Genomic DNA, 21,764 nt, shown 5'->3' with positions numbered 1-21,764 from the left:
GATTCAGGACTCTCCCGACACGTGACGCGAGAAAGGGCGCGCTGGGGCGGGCTTAGGCCGCTTCTTCCCTCCTTCCGGAAGCGTAACACTGACCGCGCCTGCGCAATGGGTACCAGGTTCGCTCTTTCCCAGTCGGGACGTTATTGGGCTTTATGTTCCGAATAGGAGGCTGGGGGGCAGAGGCTTTTTCTCCTCTCTTTCCTGCCTATAGCTTCCCCAACTATGGACCCTAAAAGCTGCTGCTTCTGCGGAGCTACACTTTTACTGCCTCAGCTCTAGGATGTGCGCTCCTCCACTAAAAACCCTTCGAACGGACAGAGGTAACCTCGCCCAGCTGGCAAACAAGTGCGCGTGCGTGTGAGGGGAGGGCGCGCGCCGCTCGAGATTCCTACTGCGCATGTGTTACAAGGAGGTTTCCCCCACCCCGTCACCCCTCTTCTCCGACTGTAGAGGGAAACTTGCCTTCCTCGTGTAGGGGAGGTACCTCTTAGACCTCTACGCTTGCGCGCAGGTGGGCTGTCCGTGTTGACGTCTCAAGCCTGCCTGTCCCCAATGTCTCAGGCCCTGTGCAGCATCCCTGCGGTGGGAGCCTTTGAAGAAGTTACCCAGCCTAGAGTTTAGTTTCCTTGACAACTCAAAAGACGACCTTAGAGGCATTGATTTCTAAGTTCTTTTACCTTTTAGCACTGGTTCAAGTACAAATTCACAACACTGCTTCGAATATTTCCACTTGGCTCATTATTGTAACGAAATATTTCCCAGCAAGCCCTTTTCCCACTTTGTAGAGGAGAGCTGCTTACTGAGGAGAACAATAGAAATCTGAAATTCTCTTCTTCTAGAACAAAGTTGCTAATAGGAATGGAAGTTAAATTGTTTTTTGCAAAATTCTGCAGTCCCAAAATGTCAGTTGCTTTTGGCAGCATTTATAATAATTTATAAAACGGCATTTATAATCCGGCACTACCTTTTCTGACTTTTTTTTTTAAGATTTTTATTTATTTATTTAACAGAGAGAGAGAGAGAAACAGTGAGAGAGGGAACACAAGCAAGAGGAGTGGTAGAGGGAGAAGCAGGTTTCCCGCTGAGTGGGGGAGCCTGATGCAGAACTGGATCCCAGGAGCTTGGGATCATGACCTGAGCTGAAGGCAGATGCTTAAGGACTGCACCCAGGCGCCCCGCCCCTGCCTTTTCTGTCTTCTAGAAATTCCCCTCCTATCAATTTCTGACTTTAATTTTTTCTGCATAGTTTCTCTTCTTCTCAATTTTCTTGGTTTTGATATAACCATAGCCAGACATCTACCTAATTTCTGTTCTTCACTAATCAGTGGTATTTGTGCTATGCTTTATCTGCCTTCAGCGTTGCTCACGGATATGTTCTTTTCTTTAAGGCAATTAAAAAACAGTGGAATGGAAAGCAAGTGCTGTGGTCATCCCGTGTTCTGCTCCTTGTCAACCATGTATACATTCCTGCTAGGCACCATATTCATTGCTTTAAGCTCAAGTCGAATCCTGCTGGTAAAATATTCAGCCAATGAAGGTAAGTTAAGGCTCGGAATATATGGAGCACTTGTAGCTAATTACACATTACATCTCCTGTCTTTGGTCTCCTTGTGTGTAAAATAGAGATCATATACTTTCAAGTACTCTGCTTCATGTAAACAATAAAGTATGTTTAAATTTGATTCTGTAACCTTTCATTCCTTAGCAAGAAAAATATTTTTTTGCTGAGTGAAATTTGGATTAATGAAGTACAGCGTTGAACCATTAAGAGAACAGATCATAACCTCTGACTGTAGCTTTAATCAACAGATATCTCAGTCTGTAGAAGTTTGTGTAATTATAACTTAGTTCGAAAAAGGAGCATATATTTGGTCACTTCGCATTTGTGAGGTACTGTCTTAATTACTATACTAGTGTGGTAGTAGAGATTATTAGCTTTGAAATTTTTAGCTCAAGAAGTCTTCTGGGTTGTTTTGTTTTGTTTTGTGGGGTTTTTTGTTTGTTTGGTGGGTTTTTTTTTGTTTGTTTGTTTTGTTTTTTTTTGAGAGAGAGCATGTATGTACACAGTGTGGGGGAGGAGGCAGAGAGGGGGGAAAGAGACTCTTAAGTGGTCTCCATGTGTGGTGCAGAGCCCAATGCAGGGCTTGTTCTCAAGACCCTGAGATCATGAGCTGAGCTGAAATGAAGAGTCAGACACTTAACCAACTGAACTGCCCAGGTGCCCCTTCTCTTTGTTTGTTTGTTTTAATGTAGTAATTTGTATTTATATACACAATTTAATTCTACAAAGCTATATTGACAATCTTTCTCTAGTTATTGAGGATGCATAAAGTCATGACATCACGACCCTTAATGGTTTGCTTGTGGAGTCCGATGTGTATATAAGTCTTTGCTTTGGTTAACATTTATCTCTTGGGCACTTAGGCCAAGTATTAAGTAGCAGTGCTCAAAGTGTGTAAAACATAGACATTCTCAAAAACTGGGTTTATTAGGAGAGCTGTCGTGTGCAAGATCATGACAGTACGGTAGGATATGTGCAGTTCTTTTTTCTTTTTTTTTTTTTTTTAAAGATTTCATTTATCTATTTGACAGAGGTCACAAGTAGTCAGAGAGACAGGAAGGGAAGCAGGCTCCTGGCCAAGCAGAGGGCCCGATGCGGGGCTTGATCCCAGGACCTGGGATCATGACCTGAGCCGAAGGCAGAGGCTTCAATCCACTGAGCCACCCAAGCGCCCTGGATATGTGCAGTTCTATACCAAAGATGCAGGAATAGTTTAGATTAGGAAGTGATATATTCTTTCTGGGAGAGGATCATACGGAGTGCAGAGGGATCAGGGAACACTCCCTGATAAGGTGAACTTAATCCATAAGAGGACTGGTGGACACGGGTGTTTAAAACAGAAGCAGCGATCCATAAAAATGAATAGACACATTAAAAAAGAAAGCAGGATGAATTGTGAGAACATGTACTTCAGAATTACTGAGCAAAAAGTTTAAGGACTTGGAGAAGGGGTCAAGGGGTGCTTAACCAGAGGGGAATGTTATGATCAGATACTTAAGGACTTCATATGCCATGCTAAGGAGCTGGGACTTTAACTTTGTTCTCTAGGTCTGAGAGTCTGGAAGATAGGGAATGCCTGAGAAATTACAAACAAAAGGAGAGAGACTGTTATGGTAGCTGGATAGAGGATGGACTTGGGAAGAGACTGGAAGCAGAGTAGCCAGTTGGGGTTATTGCAAATTCGAGCCACAGATGAAGTCTAACCAAGACTTTGGAGGTAATAATAAAGAGAGAATAGATTCAAAAAATATTCTAAACATAGAAAAGACAGGGCTCAGAGAATGTACTGAATGTGGAGACTAAAGAACATGAAATACTGTATAGCTCAGAGATTTCTGGTTTGGGGTGCCAAATAGGTTGATCGTGCTCTCAGCTCAGATGGAAGCTATTAGTAGGAAGAAGCAGGCTGGACAGAATTCATAAAGATTATGGAGTTTCAGTTTCAGTTCCATGAGGCCAGGAGCTATGTCTTTGTTCACTGCAGAATTGAACAAGGACATAGCACATCACATATGGGAAGGAAATATCAATTAAATTTATAAATAGGAGGTAGTTATTTATGTGAATATGTTTATTGAGCATTAAATTTGAGCATTAAATGTTCCAGAATACAGATTTGGAGACATTAATATTAAATTGACATTCAAAACCATAAGAGCAGAGGGCTCATTCAGGGTGAGCATGCAGAAGGAGAAAATAAGAGCTAAGGCTAGAACTACCAGGAATGCCAATATTTAAGAGCCATGCTGATGCTCAGTTGTTAAGAAAGAATCTTTAGAGAAATAAGGAAACTGAATGCACATGACTTTCAGAAGGAAAGGAAATGATTTGGAGATGAAGGAAATAGTATCATTATAATAAGATAGGGATTAAAGCATGCCCTTTGGAATTAGTAGTTAGAAGATGTTTGATAATCTGAGAGACTAGGTAGTTTGAATAATATGATAGGATGAGAAACCAGATTGCTTGGGAATAAGACCTGAATGGAAAGTGGGTAAAATGGAGATAATGAATATTGATGCTATTTTAGGGAAAGAAGGAAAAAGAATGGTGCAGGGGTAGGATCTTACATTTTGGTTTTTTTGGATGGGACAGTTTGAGCCTACTTACAGGCCAAGGGGAGGGGGCCAGTTAATAGAAGACATAGGAAAATACTTATTGGAGCAAAGTTCCTGAAGAGAAAGGAAAGTTTTAAAGGGGGAGAACAGGTCATACTGGGATCATGGCCCCTTTCTTTGGACTAAAGGGAGCCCAGTCAGGATGGATGTAGTGTAAATAAGGTGTATGAGTGAAGGCAGAAAGGACGTGCAAGGAGGCCAAATGTGATGCTGAGTCACAGTTGGGGATTTGCCATGACAGAAATATAATTTAAAAATAAATAAAAGCCAAAATGAGTTCTAGAGCAGTGGCAAGAATTTGAGAGTTGTAATCTAAAGGCCTCGCCCCAGTTCTTGTGTGTGCATGTTTGCTTGTGTGTATCATAGTGATCAGTGCAAAGTATCGTTAGCAGATAGTAGAGTGTGATTTCAGCCTTTATGCTCAGAAAAGGGAGGAGAAGTTTTCATTAGGCTTTGAAGGATTGAGAAAGTTTAACAGGTAAGTACTAAAGTCAGGTGCACATTTATTAAGTGCAGAATACCTGCCAGTTATATGAAGATGACTAATGTGGGCCCTTTCTCATAAGAAGTTTACATTCTAAGGTAAGACTTACACAGAAGAAGTAACTATAATACTGTGAAATAAGTACTGTTATGAGGGTTTATAGGTAGTGCAGCAGGATCTGAGATGAACAAAGAATTGACTATGGTTAGGTTGAGAAGGTCAAGGGAAACCACAGAAAAAAGCAAAAAGGTGTTTTGGATAGAAAGAATGTTGAGCTGGCATTTTTCTTCTGTACTTGGCCAGTTTTGGTTTTTCATATAATGACCAAGGGAAACAAGCAAATGTTTCAAAAGGGGGGAAATTCAGTCCTTCAAATAGGACCTAATAAGGTTTATGTTTGTCCTTGGCAAAATTGTACAGAAAGTTGTTTGTCAGCATTTGGAAGGTAACAGCTAAGGTAACAGCTAAGACCAAGGCATACTGACCTAACCTCATTTCCTAATTAAGTTGACTTAGAGGGGCGCCTGGGTGGCTCAGTGGGTTAAGCCGCTGCCTTCGGCTCGGGTCATGGTCTCAGGGTCCTGGGATCGAGTCCCGCATCGGGCTCTCTGCTCAGCGGGGAGCCTGCTTCCTCCTCTCTCTCTCTGCCTGCCTCTCCATCTACTTGTGATTTCTCTCTGTCAAATAAATAAATAAAATCTTTAAAAAAAAAAAAAAAAGTTGACTTAGAAGTTAAGATACATCTTCCCAACTCGTCAGTGGGTTTGGATTATGTCAGACATTTCCTTCCAGCGCTAGAGGTAGCCAGAGCCCTGGGCAGTTGCCTCTTGGCTCTAATAGCTTCCTTCTTTTACCCCAGTGTATCATTTATCGCAGGTGCCAAACAAATACTGTTTTCTATACATGCCATGATGTGAAACAGACAGTGTACCTTGATTCTAGCAGACAAGTTACACAAGAGGAAACATAGCTGGGTCCTAATTCAACCAGATCAATCTATGGCTTTTGATGAGTTAAGCTGTGAGTGCTAATTAGCGGTCAGTTTAGAAGCCCATCTTTAATGCCGTATCCTGAAGCCACCTTTGCCGATAGCCTTAACGTCCTCCACATAATTTATCAGCAACTTGGATGAAAACATCAGAAGGCTGTTTATCAGACTCAAGAATAATAAAACACTGAGTGCAGTAGGGATAGCTAATAACATTAGGTGAACGGATTGAAAAATTCAAGAGAGAACAAAGCCAACTGGATGAAGTTTAATATAACCAGTATTAAAATCCAACTTTTAAGTTTAAAAATAACTGTAAATTATTAACTGTATATAACCATTATGTAGAACAAAATTTATAGTTAAAAAAATGTCTGTTATATTTCAGAAAACAAGTATGATTATCTTCCAACTACCGTGAATGTGTGCTCAGAGTTGGTGAAGCTAGTTTTCTGCGTGCTTGTGTCATTCTGGGTTGTAAAGAAAGGTGAGTCTTGAAGTGGTACTCTATACTTGTTAAAAATCACAGAATCAAAACACTTCAGAACCAGAAAGACCATTTTATGTCATTTAGTCTAGCCCACTAATTTTATATATGAGGACACTAATATACAAACTTAAGTATGATTACCCGTGTTTTGCAAGTGAAGAAACAGGCCAAAGGAGAAAACGTTATGTGTGGTAGGTAGGAGGGGGCAGGGCCAGGACTCCAGCCCATGTTTGCCTTGTGTCTTGGCCATCACTCTGCCTTGTTACTTGTTCCTTTGTTGGGTCACACAGTGAGTTAGTTTTTATTCAAATTCAGGGTTTTCTAAATCACTGCTGTCTGACTTGGTACTTAGTATATTGCCAAAACAGTCCCCATTTTCTACAGGGGAGGTGGTATAGTGGATTGAGTCAGAGAGACTATATTCTGGGTCAGATTATTTTAACTTCTCTGACTTCCAGCTTCATCGGTTATCGAGAAGAGATACTCATCCCTTCCTCACACCTGAAGCAACTGGCCTTCTGTGGCTCTTTGTATGTGTTAGGTATTAATTCTCCACCTTAGTTCCCCAGTTCTTGAGCCTTATGACTCTGTTCTTTGATCTGCCATGACATATGAGGTAAGCGTAGAATTTAAAGTATTAAAGGTCTTTTCCAGGGAGATTTCTTTTTATTCTTAAAAGTTTCAATTTGTGCAGAGTTTCTAGTTGTTGGAATACATTTCTTAATCTCATGAAATTTATGCGTTATTTACAGGGCTTATACTTAAATTGTTTTCTCTTTTTGCATGTTTTACATTCTCTTGTTATGGTACCTTCCTAAGTTTTTGGAGATATGGTGATGGGATCATTACGCATATAAGGATTAGTAAAATTTAGTTTTCTCTACTCCCCTATTATAAATTTTCACCTAGTATCTTTTTTTTTTCTGATCCCCTGGGGGAAAAATAATCCCCGCATAAATGCTAGATTTTTTTTCTCTGTATTCTTACATCTTGCTCTCTCTCGACTTTAGGTCTCATAATAGTAAGAGAAACCTTGAGTATCCTGAGATGTTTCAAGTTAACAGGAATTAGGTATTCCTAAGGGTGTTGCTGATTGTCAGTGATGAGGCATGGTGGTTGGTGGGTTGAAGAAAGAGAGACAATGCTGAAATCCTATATTGCCTTTGATTTCTTAAGGCTAATAGTCACTGATGAAAGCAAGTTCATAAAGCCTCTTTCAAAGAGTTGTATCAGTAATCAAATACAACTTAGTTTGTTTAAAAATATAGGCATTCTCATCAAGATCCTTTGTTTATTACTGTCTTTCTTTCTTTTGAAGACCATCAAAGTAGAAACTTGAGATGTGCTCCCTGGAAGGAATTCTCTAATTTCATGAAGTGGTCCATTCCTGCCTTTCTTTATTTCCTGGATAATTTGATCGTCTTCTATGTCATTTCCTACCTTCAGCCTGTAAGTAAATATGATAGAAAATAGCGTTGGAAAAATACAAAGAAATGAATCCCAGAACTAATATTTTTTATCATTTTCATTGTCAGTGTTAGTTTCTCTTTGCCCCCAGTGGTTTTCCTGAGATTGGACCCGAATCATCTGAATATGGAATTACCAATCTGCCTGCCACATTCTCTCACTCTTAAAGATTGCTGTAGAAAGCTGTGCTGACTAGCAGAAGTTGTTCACTGGCCAGTGAATGTGGAGCCATCTCTCTGTGTGTAACCTTAGTCTGCCTGTTTGCTGAGCCATCCTGTGGTCACCAACCTCTGTTAACTTCAGCATTCACTATCTCCAAACAGATTTCCATTACTGACTCAGAAAATCATATACTCAGAGCCCTATTCTTTCCTATACCCGCTTTAATGTACTATATGTATTTTTTGTATTTTTTTTTCATATTAGTCCTATCATTTAACCCACAAGTTCTTTAAGGGTAGAAAATACATTCTCCCAGCTATAAATGCTATCTACAACTAATCATACTAGGGATGTTTCTCATCTCTCTTGGCATCCTCCTTCCCAACTGAGAAATCCATTTGTAATTGGGATTAAAATTTGGTCTTCTGATTTTACTTTTACAAACTAAGTTTGGGGCATGTGTTTATTTTCCCATAATATTTTATAAAATGAAGATTTCTATTGCCATTGTTGCCAAAATGTGTTTCAAGTTTCTTTAAATAAAATATTCAGGCATTTTGATGATAAATAGGATTTTTATAGGCACAGGTTCTCTATGAAAAACCTCTTAAATATAGCCAAATCAGTTTGAGAGTGGGACAAGGAGAGATCAGTAGAGCACTAAGTAGAAAACAGGAATTTGATTCTTTTGCACAATTTAGAAGCTGTTTAATTAGGCAACCCCCAACTACTGTGTCAGTTGCCCATCTGTGAAATAGAGTAACGTTACCATACTAACTCTAAGATTGGAGGAACCTGGACCAGGTGATCTCCTAAAATTCCTTTCAGCTGTGTCATCCATGTCATTAGCAAGTGTTTTGAATGCTAGAATGTGTTCTGTCTTACATTCTCCCCGGTTGTTTTTCAGATCTAAGAATTCTCATACCCAGCAAGATAATTATTTGTATCAATGAGTACATAGTATTGTATTTTATTGAGCTTAGCTTCAAACTTATATCCCTTTTCTCTGTCCTCAATATGAAAGCAAGATTGCAGCTTCCTTGTTCTTCTAGTTTATTGCTTTGCTCTTCCTTCCTGATTGTGCACAACCACAAATATTACAAAATCAGTCACATGGCATATTCTGTATATTGCTGTGCCCCAAGTCTAGTTGGAAAGAATTAAATAGAGATGCTTGGAAGTTTGGGGGCAAAGAGCTCTGGTGTTTTGTTTATTCTGTGCTCTTGCATGGAAAGCAGTTTCAGAATTCAGGGCAGCCAGGTGCTTGGTTAGGGATCTGCACCATAACTGTAATTAATCAGAGCCACTGACTGTTCCCTCTTACCAGCCACTTACTTTCCTCAGCAGCTCTTACTCTTTTCCTACCAGGGGTTCATAAACATTCGTCTCCAGAGGACACTGAGAAATCCTTAAAACAGAGCTTTCCATAAAAAATTCAGTAGAATTAAAACTATTATATTTTTGCATTTGTTCTATTAGATTTTTTAAATTAATTTTTTATTGGTTTTTATTGGATTTATTCTTATTTCTTTAATTCACTTACATGTTAGCTGTGTTTGCTGGTTATATAAGACTACTGAAAAATACTCCTTGGAGTTCAGTCATCCTAAACCGACAGCAAGGAAAAAAGCAGAGTGAAGTAAACAAGATTTGTTTTTAAAAGTCGTTAATATTGTGAGATCCAGTCATGGGGAGCAATGATGAAGTTTCATACTTCTGAGCCAAAATATATACATGTTCAGATTAATATTCTTGTCTGTGAATATGACTGAATTCATGAGAAGAGACTTTTATGAAATCTGGCTAACACATTTCTAAGTGTTGAAAACAATGTGAATAAATGAAAGGACAGTCAAATTCAAGTTTGGTATTGAATCACTGGTCCTGAATCACTGCAGTTGAGCCAGGAGAACTGATTGAATTCTTAGAATAGTAAAGATGCTTAAAAATGTATACTTCAATTTTCTTACTGTATAAAGGGGCCTAACATGCCTTCCCTCCACCCCTGGAAATAGTGTGAAAAGTCTCTAAAGCATTTGAAGAGCTTGAAACAGTATGCTTCATAGGCAAGGTAGCTGTTATTTCTAGGCCTGAACATTTAGAGTTTCTAAGCATTTCCAGATCTGCATATATGGATTGTTTACAGAGGCATTTGCTGAATTTAAGCACGTTTTCAAAGCCTATACAATAATTGGTCATATCTGCATACATTTAACAACCAATAAAAATGGAATTTAATCCTCTAGTGAAATAGCTGCCCTAATAACCCCTCAGGTTTTTTTTACCAAAAAGCTTTTTTTGTCAGGTGAACCAGTGAGCTGGGAGATTTCTGAGGTCACTACTTTGTTTGGATTGTAACTCTATCTTCTCCTTCTTTCTAGGCCATGGCTGTTATCTTCTCAAATTTTAGCATTATAACAACAGCTCTTCTATTCAGGATAGTGCTGAAGTAAGTAACTTGCTCTGAAAGCATATATCATACTTTAAAATGGCACAGACTTATTTCAGATGATATACCCAGAGCACTGAGCCCTCTGAATCCCAGGGCCGAGATTTTATTCCTAACTGGCTTTGTTTTTTGGACAAATTGTTTAACCCATCCAAAAAGCAGCTCCAGTACTGCTGGCCCATCTAAATCTTTGCAACTAGATATATGAAAAGTTTTTTCTTAGCATCTCAAAAAAAATAATAATAAATAAATAATTGACCAGCTTATTTTAATTTTTAGTGCCAAATTAAAGAATTCATGAGCGCTTTTTTTTTCCCCCAGAATCTCTGTCCTTTACTAGGGAACCAAGAAGTTCCTAAATATTGTTAATGCATTTGTTATTTGTAGTTTCGAGAGGATGAAGAGTGGCAAATTTGTTATTAAACTGTTTGTTTGAAACGAGTACATGATTTAAGCTCTGATTGGCAGAGGATTTGCATGTGGAATCTAGTAAAAATTACAATTAATAAGAATGATAGATTTTTAAATTTTGAAAATGCTGTCATCAGTGTTTCCTTTCTCCAGGAAGATCTTTGAATAAAATAAACATTTGTAAGTAAACAGGCTCTGCTGCCTAGCACAGTCCAGACTGTTCTAAGGTGTAATGGGATCTGGGTATTAACTCCAGTTTGTTACTTGATGATGATAAAAATAAAATTAACTTCTTGTTATATTTGTTGTGATTTTCTTTTGCATTCACTTCCCCTTTTAATTTCTTATTTCTCAATGTGCCATGTCATAGTATGTGCTTTCATAATTTACGTGTACAACAGGGTGAGTGGCTTAGTACATATGCACTCAGTAAATATTTGTTGAATCCATGGTGGGTTCAGTACATTACTTATATGGAGTTCTTGAAAGACTTTCTATTACCCTGAGGAAAGCATTCAATTTAACAGCTCATGTGAGAGATGAGGAAAAAGAACATGAACATTACATTTCGTCCAGGTTAAAAGTTAGAGTGCACTGAAATTTGCTTTTGCATCAGGTTCTTCATTTGGTTTATGAGTTGTAACAATAATTTAACTAGCAAGTTAAAGAATGCTAATTCCAAAAATGTTTTGAAGTCTTTAAAATCAAAAAAGTTACTTTATAAGATAAAAAATTGACTTCTGAGAAATTTTATATAAACAGTAATATCTTTATATTGATTTCTGGGTAATGTCCACAGAGGAATAAAATTTTCCCTGCCACATAATAAAAGTTTCATTATTTGATAAGGAAGTCTCACAAAGGGTCTCAAAAACAAGTTTTTTATTTTTAAGTAAAATTTTTTTTTCCCGTGAAATGACATTTACGGCTACACGTGGTATTATACTTACATAATGCAATACATAGGTATTGTGTCAAAATTACGTCAAGTTAAAATTGAATTTGCGAATGCAAAAATGTATAAAATATATATTGCCAGGCTTAGAATTGGCCCATAGCTCTAGTTGTGCCCTTAATTGTGTATGGTATTATTTTTATTTTTGTTTGTTCATCTGTTTTAATTTACTCCAAAGCATGAGCTGTGGCGCAGAGGTCGAGCTGAGGGACCACTCAGAAAGGCCATATTCAGGGCTGGCCTGACGGGTTTGCAGGCGACAGGGCGGGTAGGCTTTCAGCTAGACAGTGAGAAGATAACCCAGTAAGGACTCCGTAGGGCCAAGGGCTGGTCCAAGGGCCAACCTGAGGGCCTTTCCCCTAACTAGACTTAATCCCACAACAACCCCAGGAGGCAGGAGTTACTGTCCCTCTTCATCAGTAGTCATCCCAAGCTGAGTCTGAGCCCACAGCACAGAGCTACCAGCATTTAGGTGGCTTTGACCAGAGGGGAGGGAGCATGTGGGGCAGCAGGGTTAGAGGCAGAGAGACCAACCCAAAGTGAACTGCCCCTGTCAGGGGTGGAGAGAGAGCTAGCATGTGGGCAGAGATGGCCCTCTTAAAAATTTTAAGCACTTAACTATTTGTATTAAGAAAGTTAGCTCTTAGTGTAACCAAATCTAAATCTAATTACACTATAAACATAAAATGTTTGCTTTTAATACTATTAATTATAACATTATGCTGTTGCTAGTTTTAATAATAACTAATGTTATGAACTAAAGTTCCAAAAAACCTTTTCTCTAATTTTACCTCTTTATATTCAGAGCAGTAATATTCTTAGACATGTATTTGCTTTGTTGTTAGTATCCCTCTGTTTCGAATCCTTCAAGGTTAATTAAGCAGACAATGGAATCACTGTGTTTGTATTGCTTTTGCAGGCACTAATTTAGCTCCTGGAGGGGGTTTTAATTTGACTGATTCACAAATCAGCACTGGAGCTACTCTTAATATTGCTAAAAGAATATATCTACTACTGTCTTTATGAGAATGTCTTCCAAGTACTGTTTTATTTATTACATTTTTCTTTTTTTTAATTGTGTATTTTTTTTATTACATTTTAAGTCAATTTTGTTCTATTTTGATCTTTTGTCATTGCTGGCATATGTTGTTTGGTTTTCCGTATTCAGTCTACTCTTTGTGAACCATTTAACGTTCTTTTGCCGTTCGTTAGCAATAAAATTTTGACCCAGGAGTAGCAACTTGAGTCTTACTACATATTCTTAATGTGTTTGCCATAAATAACTCATTTTACATTTAGAATTTTTAAAATTTAAATTGTTAATTAACATATAGTGCATTATTAGTTTCAGAGGTAGAGTTCAAGTTGTATATAATACCCAGTGCTCATTATATCATGTACTCTCCTTAATGCCCATTACCCTGTTAGGCCATCCCCCCAACCCCCTACGTTTAGAATATTAAAACTGTTGTCTTATTCTTGACTCTAGAAGAGCCATCAAATACCTTTCTCATACAGATAAAGAGTATAAAGCTACACAGGTAAGAAAAAAAAAGTCCAGTGACTAAAGCAAGAATTAGTTGGAAGTATTTGAAAGTGGTAAAAAGAAAAATAGCACCAGTCAAATGCCTTACTGGATGTTCTAGAGAAACCCCATGTGAATATGTAGATTGGTTTTTCGAAGTGTAGCCAGTGGTCCACAATGGAAACTGGTGGCAGACATTATGCCTCAGAGCCTTACTGGTTTGCTCTTAAGTCTTGGCAAATTTGTATTATCTTGTTTAATTACATTTTAGGAAAAGTAGTCTCAACCTGAACATAGAGATCTGGGGGCAAAAGATAACCAAACTAGCACTTTTATCTAAAAAATGTGTATAAATTTCTCTGATATCTTCAAAAGGAAGCTGTTGAGAAAAAAACAATCAGTGAAAAACATTTTTGACACATGAGGGTGTCTTAGAAGAAAAAAAGTGCACCTCACTGGTACAAGCATTTCTTCAAAATCATTCACTTGATAATTCTTTTTTATAATTTCCTGTTATAAATATGCCACTGGTCACTTTCTGTGTAACTAAGAAATGTTTTATGACAATTTTTTTTTAAGTCCTGTGTCTTTCCACTTAATTTTATTTTCATGTTCTGCTCTGTTTTACTACCACAAAGTATGGTAGAGATGCTCTTATCTGATGCAATTTGGACTTCATTGTTATTGGGAAGGCTCAGAGTGGTGAATCATTTTAAAGAAAAACCCATACTATAAACAGCTTAAGATGTGTAAATGTCCATTCACCAGTGTTTTGAAGAGCTCAGGCCTTTCCTTTGAAATGTGTGGGATTTGCTGATGAGAAGTCTTTTTTTTGGCTTTGTTCTTGAAGCTACATTGATTATGCATCATGCTTGCTTTCTGATTCTAGTTTCTTAAAGTAGAGTTAGTTCTTAAGAATACTTTTAAAGTAGATTATTATAGATTTTTGTTATTTATTTCCTAATCTTATAATTAGCTCCTCTGTACCCAGTTTGGGTAATTTGCCTTTAATTAATCTTCCAGAGCTTTCAACTTTTCATAAAAAAGCAACCCTTTTCTTCTGCTCATAATTTGTCATTTATGTAATCATTAAATATCTAATTACAATAATGAAGTCACCTGGCAAACACACAGTTAGGAACAGAGACTCTTTGTGAGCAAGAATTCATTTGGAAGCAGAAGCCCTGAGGTAGAGTGTCCTTCTAGCGGTAAGCGTTCAGCTCTGATCCGCAATCCGAATGATTTGTTTACTGGGGCAGTAGAGAGATCAGTTAGGTGAATTTCTACTGTTGTATTCATGAAACTGTGAGAAGCAAACTCATGCACAGTCATTTGTAAGAGCACCTATCCTCAGCTGACTTTATGGGATAATTTATTTAGCTTTATTTTCTTTGCTGAAAATCTACCATTTCCAGCCTAACCCCTTAATAACATTTACCTTCTAGAACATTACCTTGAATGAGCAATATTTTCAGTGGTACCGATTAACTTGTTTAAGGGTTTGTTTAATTAGGCTCTTTTTTTCTCAATGTCAGTGGAAAAACTATAGCTGTTGGGATTGAAAACTTTTAAAGGAATTATAGATTATATTATATAGAATTAAAATATATATTTGCCTTGATGTCCAATAATCGGTTATATAATGATTTTTATAAATAGGGCATATACTTTTCACCTATCTTTTCTGAGTCCAATCAATTTACTTTCTACCACTTGCTGTGTACCATCTACACCTTTAGAAACTTATGAGATTAGTACACAGTTTCTGACTTTGTGGTTTAGGGCTATGCTAGAGTCATAACTAAGTGCTAGATCTGGATATTTTAAAGTACATACATGAGAAGACATGATAGTGTGCACATGTGTGCTGCTATCTAGGCTGGTCTGTGCACATATCAGTTTCAATTAATGAAGCTCTGTGGAAGCATTGGTGAAATCAGACACCTCTTCCTATGTATGCACCTTGGGAATTCATTATTCTTGAACATTGTACTTAAGAGGTGCATAGGTCCAAAAGGAAGACATTCAAACCATGGCTCAGATCCTTTCCTCTCCCTTCTCCTTTCCTTTCCTTTCCTTTCCTTTCCTTCCCCTCCCCTCCCCCACCTTCCTCCCTCCCTCTCTCTCTCTCTTTCTTTCTTGATTTCATTTGAGAGAGAGAGAAAGGGAGAGCACAGATTGAGAGGGAGAAACAGACTCCTGCTGCACAGAGAGCCGGATGCAGGACCAGATCCCAGGACCCCAGATCACAACCTGAGCCTAAGGCAGCCATTTAACTGACTGAGTCACACAGGCTCTCCACCTTCCTTGCTCTTTCATAAATATGTGACCTTAGGGAAGTCTGTTAACCTCTCAGAGCACTGTTTCCTTCCTTACAAGAGAAACTGACCCATAGTAGGTGTCCAGTAAATGCTCCAAAGTTCTTATAAATTCCATTTCTTACCTGTTGCTTTACACTTGTTTATTTGTTTATATGTCTGTGTGTGTGTGCGTGTGTGCATGTGTGTTCCCTCTTCATCTAACTAATTGATCTTTAAACTTGAAGATTCTGTTCCCCTTCAGATCTCCGTATCTACCCCAACCTGAATCAGCTGCCCCTCACCCTAGTCAACATTGTACATTCTTACTGCCTTTGTATAGTCTCCTCCCTCTCCCTGGATATATTGGCAAATGCCATTTCACATGGCAAATGTCAGTTTATGTTTCATCTTTCACCTCGAGTGTTATTTTTTCTTTGAAACAATATCTGACTCCACTTACAGACTCAAGGTTTCCTTCCTTTTTGTGCATCAGTTGTTCTGTGTATCACCTGTCACACATTATGTTTTACATTGTTTAGTTTCAAGGCTCTTCCCTTATTAAAGTGTAAATTCCTTGGAGATGGAGATCAAGTCTTATCTCCCAGGCTTATAGTAGCCTGGCACACAGTAGCTGCTTATTTAAATGTCTGTTGAACTGAAAGAATCCACAAAACAGATTGACAATAAAGCATGTCTTCTTTTCTTTTTAATGTTATCTCTCTTTTTTTAAATTAACATGTAATGTATTATTTGTTTCAGCGGTACACGTTTGTGATTTCAGTCTTAATTCATAGTGCTCACCATAGCACATACCCTTCCCAATGTCCATCACCCAGCCATCCCATCCCCCCGCCCCCCTGCACTCCAGCAACCCTCAGTTTATTTCCTGAGTTGAGCAGTCCCTTATGGTTTGTCTCCTTCTCTGGTTTTATCTTGTTTCATTTTTCCTTCCCTTCCCCTATGATTCCTCTGTCTTGTTTCTCAAATTCCTCGTGTCAGTGAGATCATGTGATACTGTCTTTCTCTGACTGACTTACTTCACTTAGCATAATACCCTCTAGTTCCATCCACATCATTGCAAATGGGAAGATTTTGTGGTTTTTGATGGCTGCATAGTATTCCATTGTGTGTGTGTGTACCTATATACACACCACATCTTCTTTATCCATTCATCTGTTGATGGACATCTGGGCTCTTTCCATAGTTTGGCTATTGTGGACATTGCTGCTATAAACATTGGGGAACACATGCCCCTTCAGATCACTACATTTGTATTTTTGGGGTAAATACCCTCTAGTGCAATTGCCGGGTCATAGAGTAGCTCTATTTTCATACAAGTTTGTGGTTAGGCAAAATAAGTAAAGAAATAAAGCATTGTTAAGACTTCATAAACTGAGACTACTAAATTTTTTTTTTCCTTACTGTCCCAAACAGTTTACTATAAAATTTTTTATGATTAGGCCACAGATCTAGGAGCAGGCTCCCTCCTTAAATCTTTTTTTGGGTCATGAACACCTTTGAAATTTGACAGCTTTGAAGGGTCTTGTGTGATTGGTGTGGGCAGGGCCGAGAATTCACCTATATAGAAGATTCCTACTGCAAGGATTCACAGATTTCTATAGCTCCAAATTGAGGAAATCAAGTTGAGACTCTTTGCCATACTTACTTCATAGCAAAGTAAAAATCATGGTTACAAAGGTCTAATCAGTTCTGGAGGTAAAAAGATTTAGTTAAATCTAAAGTTAAAAGGATACTTAACAATGAGAAATGACTGACATTAAGGGATAATCTATTACAAAGGTGAATAAAAATATCACACTTAAGATGCAGAGACACGAACAGGTTTCCTTTGAACTTGAATTGGGAATGCTGGCAAAAACTGGGCACAGTTTATTCTACCAAGTACTTAAGTATCTGCATTTTCAGTAGAAACAGTCACTGTGGGAAAGGAGTTGGGGGGGAGTAGTAGTAAAATCTCGTTTTTCCTCTGAACAGGAGGCATCTAAACTGGATACAATGGGCTTCCCTCCTGATTCTGTTCTTGTCTATTGTGGCCCTCACTGCTGGGACTGAAACTTCACAGCGTAACCTGCCGGGACATGGATTTCATCATGATGTCTTCTTCAGCCCATCCAATGCCTGCCTCCTTTTCAGAAGCGAGTGTCCCAGCACAGGCAACTGCACAGTAAAGGCGTGGACTTTCCCTGAAGCTAAGTGGAACACCACAGCCATGGTTTTCAGTCACATCCATCTCGGCTTGGGCCATGTGCTTATTATAGTCCAGTGTTTTATTTCTTCAATGGCCAATATCTATAATGAAAAGATACTGAAGGAAGGGAGCCAGCTGTCTGAAAGCATCTTCATACAGAACAGCAAACTCTATTTCTTTGGCATTCTTTTTAATGGATTGACACTGGGCCTTCAGAGCAGTAACCGTGATCAGATTAAGAACTGCGGGGTCTTCTATGGCCACAATGTGTTTTCAGTTGCTCTCATTTTTGTGACTGCATTCCAGGGTCTCTCAGTTGCTTTTATTCTCAAGTTCCTGGATAACATGTTCCACGTCTTGATGGCCCAGGTCACCACTGTCATCATCACAACAGTGTCTGTCCTGGTCTTTGACTTCAGGCCCTCCCTGCAGTTTTTCTTAGAAGCACCCTCAGTTCTTCTCTCCATATTTATTTACAAAGCCAGCAAGCCTCCAGGTCTGGAGTACACACCTAGGCAAGAAAGAGTCCGGGATCTAAGTGGCAGTCTCTGGGAGCGCTCCAGTGGGGTAAGTTTGTCAGGATACTGCCTTTTGCCTGTTCTTCCCAAATTCAGCACCCGGTTATACAAGAAAAGAAATTGGTCACTTGTTCATTTTTCAAAGGGTGTTTTGGATTTCTGTGACTTTTAAAAATTATTCAACAAACGTTCACTGGACTTAGGTGTGCAAGGGTTTGTGAGAATGCTGTAAGGGTCAAGAAAAAGTATAAATCACAGTCTTGAGGACTTTATGTGTTAGTTGCATCTAAGAATGTTCTAGTGCCAAAGAGCTGGGAGATGTGCCACAGGTATCTTCTCCAGTCTTTATAGGTTGGCAGATGAATAAACAGAGTCAGACTAAGTGGATTATAGATGGTACATTAAAAAACAAAACAAAACTATACTAAACCCATGAGGCCTGACTCCTAGTCCATAAGAAAAGTTGGTCTTTGACATTAGTTGCATCTTGTTAAATCTAAGTGGAAGTCCTGCCTCCTTGATTTTCCCTGGGTTATTCATGAACCTCAATGTGCCAGAAGGGCAGGCCTTATCTTGTTAAGGTGATTTTCAAAAGGATCTTCATAAGTAAGAGAAAAATATCTTCTAGTATTCTGCCAGTTGCTTATAATTCTTCTAGGAAGATCTGTCAGTCATGGTATTAGCAGATTAATAATGGTCTTTGGAGATTGAAGTCAGGAGTTAAGTATATGTTTAAAGGACGAAATAAGCTCCTCTAACTTTAAATTTACAGTTTTTATGAACACACAAAATATTAAGTACTTCACAAAATGAACATTTTACTCTCTGGGAAAATAATCTCTTGCCTATTAGTTCGTGGTGGAGCTTTCAGCAGTATAATGTCTCTGAAGTAGTGACATAACAGACTCTTAAGATGAAAAAATTAGAAGGGTGGGTCCCAAATGCCCTGACCTCAGCCAGAGTACAGTTTCAAAAGTCCTGTATTCTTTTTTTTTTTTTAATATTTTATTTATTTATTTGACAGAGAGAGAGATCACAAGTAGGCAGAGAGGCAGGCAGAGAGAAAGGAGGAAGCAGGCTCCCTGCTGAGCAGAGAGCCCGATGCGGGACTCGATCCCAGGACCCTGAGATCATGACCTGAGCCGAAGGCAGCGGCTTAACCCACTGAGCCACCCAGGCATCCCGAAAAGTCCTGTATTCTTTTCCAATGGTCCAATAACACCGCTTGCCTTACTTTTTAGGTAAAATTTACCGATTTTAGGTAAGGGCCTAGTTCATATTAGTTCTCCAACCACTAGCTGTTTCCCTTCAAGACCAGCAGAGGGTGCTCCATACTGCGTTCCGGTTGTTAGTTTTGAAATTCAAGTACTGAGATGGGGGTAGATCTTTTGTGATCTCATTATGTGTCTAAAATTAGCTTTCCAAGAACATAAGTATTTATCTAATTTCATTTGACTAGATTATAGTCATGGTTTAATGAAATAACTAGTAATAATAATAAATAAATAGTAATCATTACAAATGCTACATTCCTAGTATTTTAAGTAATTACTGATTTCATATTTCCTTTTAGGATGGAGAAGAACTGGAAAGACTTACCAAACCAAAAAGTGATATTGAGTCAGATGAAGATACTTTCTAATTGGTATCCAAATGACTGGCAGCTCTCAAAAACCTTATTTTCGCATTTTCAGCATGTGTCCTATTTATCTTTTCACTTTGATAAACAAGAACATTTCTAAAGCATAATACTCTTTGCATATATCTAACCACTCCCTAAACAGTTTCATCCAAGGCTTAGAGTACCCAAAGGCTAAAATGTTCTACAGAACTGGCATGGGAGTAATAGTATGGAGACTGCATTAATGGTACTTGGTAAGTCGACAAGACACATTCCCAAGTTATTTTCCTTGTCTTCCAAAGTTCCAAAAAACTTGCAATAATCACTTTGGCTGTACCCTATAAATACACAAATAGTGATCAGTTTGCCATATATTAATAATTATGTAATTTCATTCTGCATGCTAAAGTCTTCCTGTATGTATTATTATAAATATCACCTAGGTTGTCCCTTGAATTCTGAAGCCCTGGAAATACTCACTTTGCAGTTAAAAAGCAATGTGACTCTTTCTGAAAAGTTTGGTGGAAGGATCTTACCCTCTGGACCAAGACTGATTTGAGGGCAGTGTAGTTTGTACCAAATGTTTTTCCAAAGAAGCAATTTTTCAGAAAGAAAATGGTAGAATTTTTATTTTTAGAAATTCGTAGGGAATTTGAATTTAGTGATTATCTTTTGATATTTTTCTACACAAGTAAGCTTCAGTTTACATAAAAGTTGGTTCCCAATTACCACAATTCTCACCTGGATTTTAAATCACTTTAAAGAAGCCATGGTGGATTTTTTCCTTCCTTGGTTTGGCTTCATTACTCTTGGATTATTAGATTTTAGAGAACCAATGAACCATTTCATTATATTAGTTATTAATTATAACTTATATAACTTGTTATATATATTACTGTCATACCCTATACATAGGAATTGAGACATTGGCTTCAGAATCATAACAGACTATCAGTAAGACTGATGCCAGAGAGTTCCTTTTAAAAGGGTCACTTTGCAAACAAATGACTTTCACTGAAATGTGAATGGTATTACTCAGAAACAAGGAAACATCTTAATAAAGTACTACCGTAATAATATTGACAGTACAAGTGCATGATATTTTTTTGAGATATTTTTGCATGCAGCTAATTGAATGTGAGGTAGATAAGTCAGGTGATAGATAATTTAAAAGTGAGAAAACAGAAGTGACTTGCCCAAGGTCATGCAGCTGGATGGTGATAGGACAAGCCTAGCTCATAGGCCCGCATGTTTACAGAGCATTACACTGTAGATGTGAACTTTAAGGTGTCATTTTCATGCAGTCTGTACATCTCTTCTTTCTCCTAATTTTCATGCAATGAACATATGACAATACTGTGAATAATCCATCTGTGATATCTGGAATAATATGGCAGGCAAGAATTGGTGAAAATGTATAAATAAAATAATTATTAAACCTGTACCTTGAGTTTTCACTGTCATGTGAGGTGGGACATGGAGTTCTTTTTATTTTCATCTCAAAAAATGGAGTGAGGCAAGAAATCCAAACAACTTGTAAAACTTTTTTTTCCATAGATCTTGACTTCTGAGAATAGCAAAACTGAGAATTCATCTTATCATAGGTGTACCTCTCCATGTTGTGAACGAGGGAGATTATGTCATTATGGCTATTCATTTTAAAGGTAAGGAAATCAGGTATAGAAAGACCTCACTTCGGGGCATCTGGGTGGCTCAGTGGGTTAAGCCTCTGCATTTGACTCAGGTCATGATCTCAGGGTCCTGGGATGGAGCCCTGCATCGGACTCTGCTCAGCGGGGAGTCTGCTTCCCCCCTCTCTCTCTGCCTGCCTCTCCATCTACTTGTGATCTCTCTCTCTCTCTCTCTGTCAAATAAACAAATAAAATTTAAAAAAAATAAAGACCTCACTTTTAGAAAATACATAAATATACCTACCTTGTGGAATAGAAAAAATTACAACAATATCATTGACAAAGGTATTGCCTACATTAAATACATTACATTAA

The 21,764-nt window shown here is 38.1% G+C and overlaps 1 protein-coding gene across 2 annotated transcripts; it reads left to right on the top strand.

Moving 5' to 3' along the window:
- The first annotated feature begins 20 nt into the window (after positions 1-20).
- Positions 21-21,200, top strand: SLC35A5 (solute carrier family 35 member A5). 2 transcript variants are annotated; one of them, XM_059391972.1, is made up of 7 exons: positions 21-116; positions 1,389-1,537; positions 6,040-6,138; positions 7,460-7,590; positions 10,152-10,219; positions 17,406-18,186; positions 19,711-21,200. In XM_059391972.1, exons 1-7 carry the CDS (start codon positions 106-108, stop codon positions 19,777-19,779), a joined length of 1,308 nt encoding a protein of 435 aa, XP_059247955.1. In that variant the 5' UTR covers positions 21-105; the 3' UTR covers positions 19,780-21,200. The 2 variants fall into 2 exon arrangements, with proteins under 2 accessions (XP_059247955.1, XP_059247956.1); XM_059391973.1 differs by having other exon boundaries at positions 111-320.
- The last annotated feature ends 564 nt before the right edge of the window (positions 21,201-21,764 follow it).

The sequence above is a fragment of the Mustela nigripes genome, chromosome 2 (assembly GCF_022355385.1).
Source record: "Mustela nigripes isolate SB6536 chromosome 2, MUSNIG.SB6536, whole genome shotgun sequence".
Lineage (NCBI taxonomy): Eukaryota > Metazoa > Chordata > Mammalia > Carnivora > Mustelidae > Mustela > Mustela nigripes.
The sequence above is the reverse complement of the archived record's forward strand: the minus strand, read 5'-3'. Positions and strand labels throughout refer to the sequence as shown.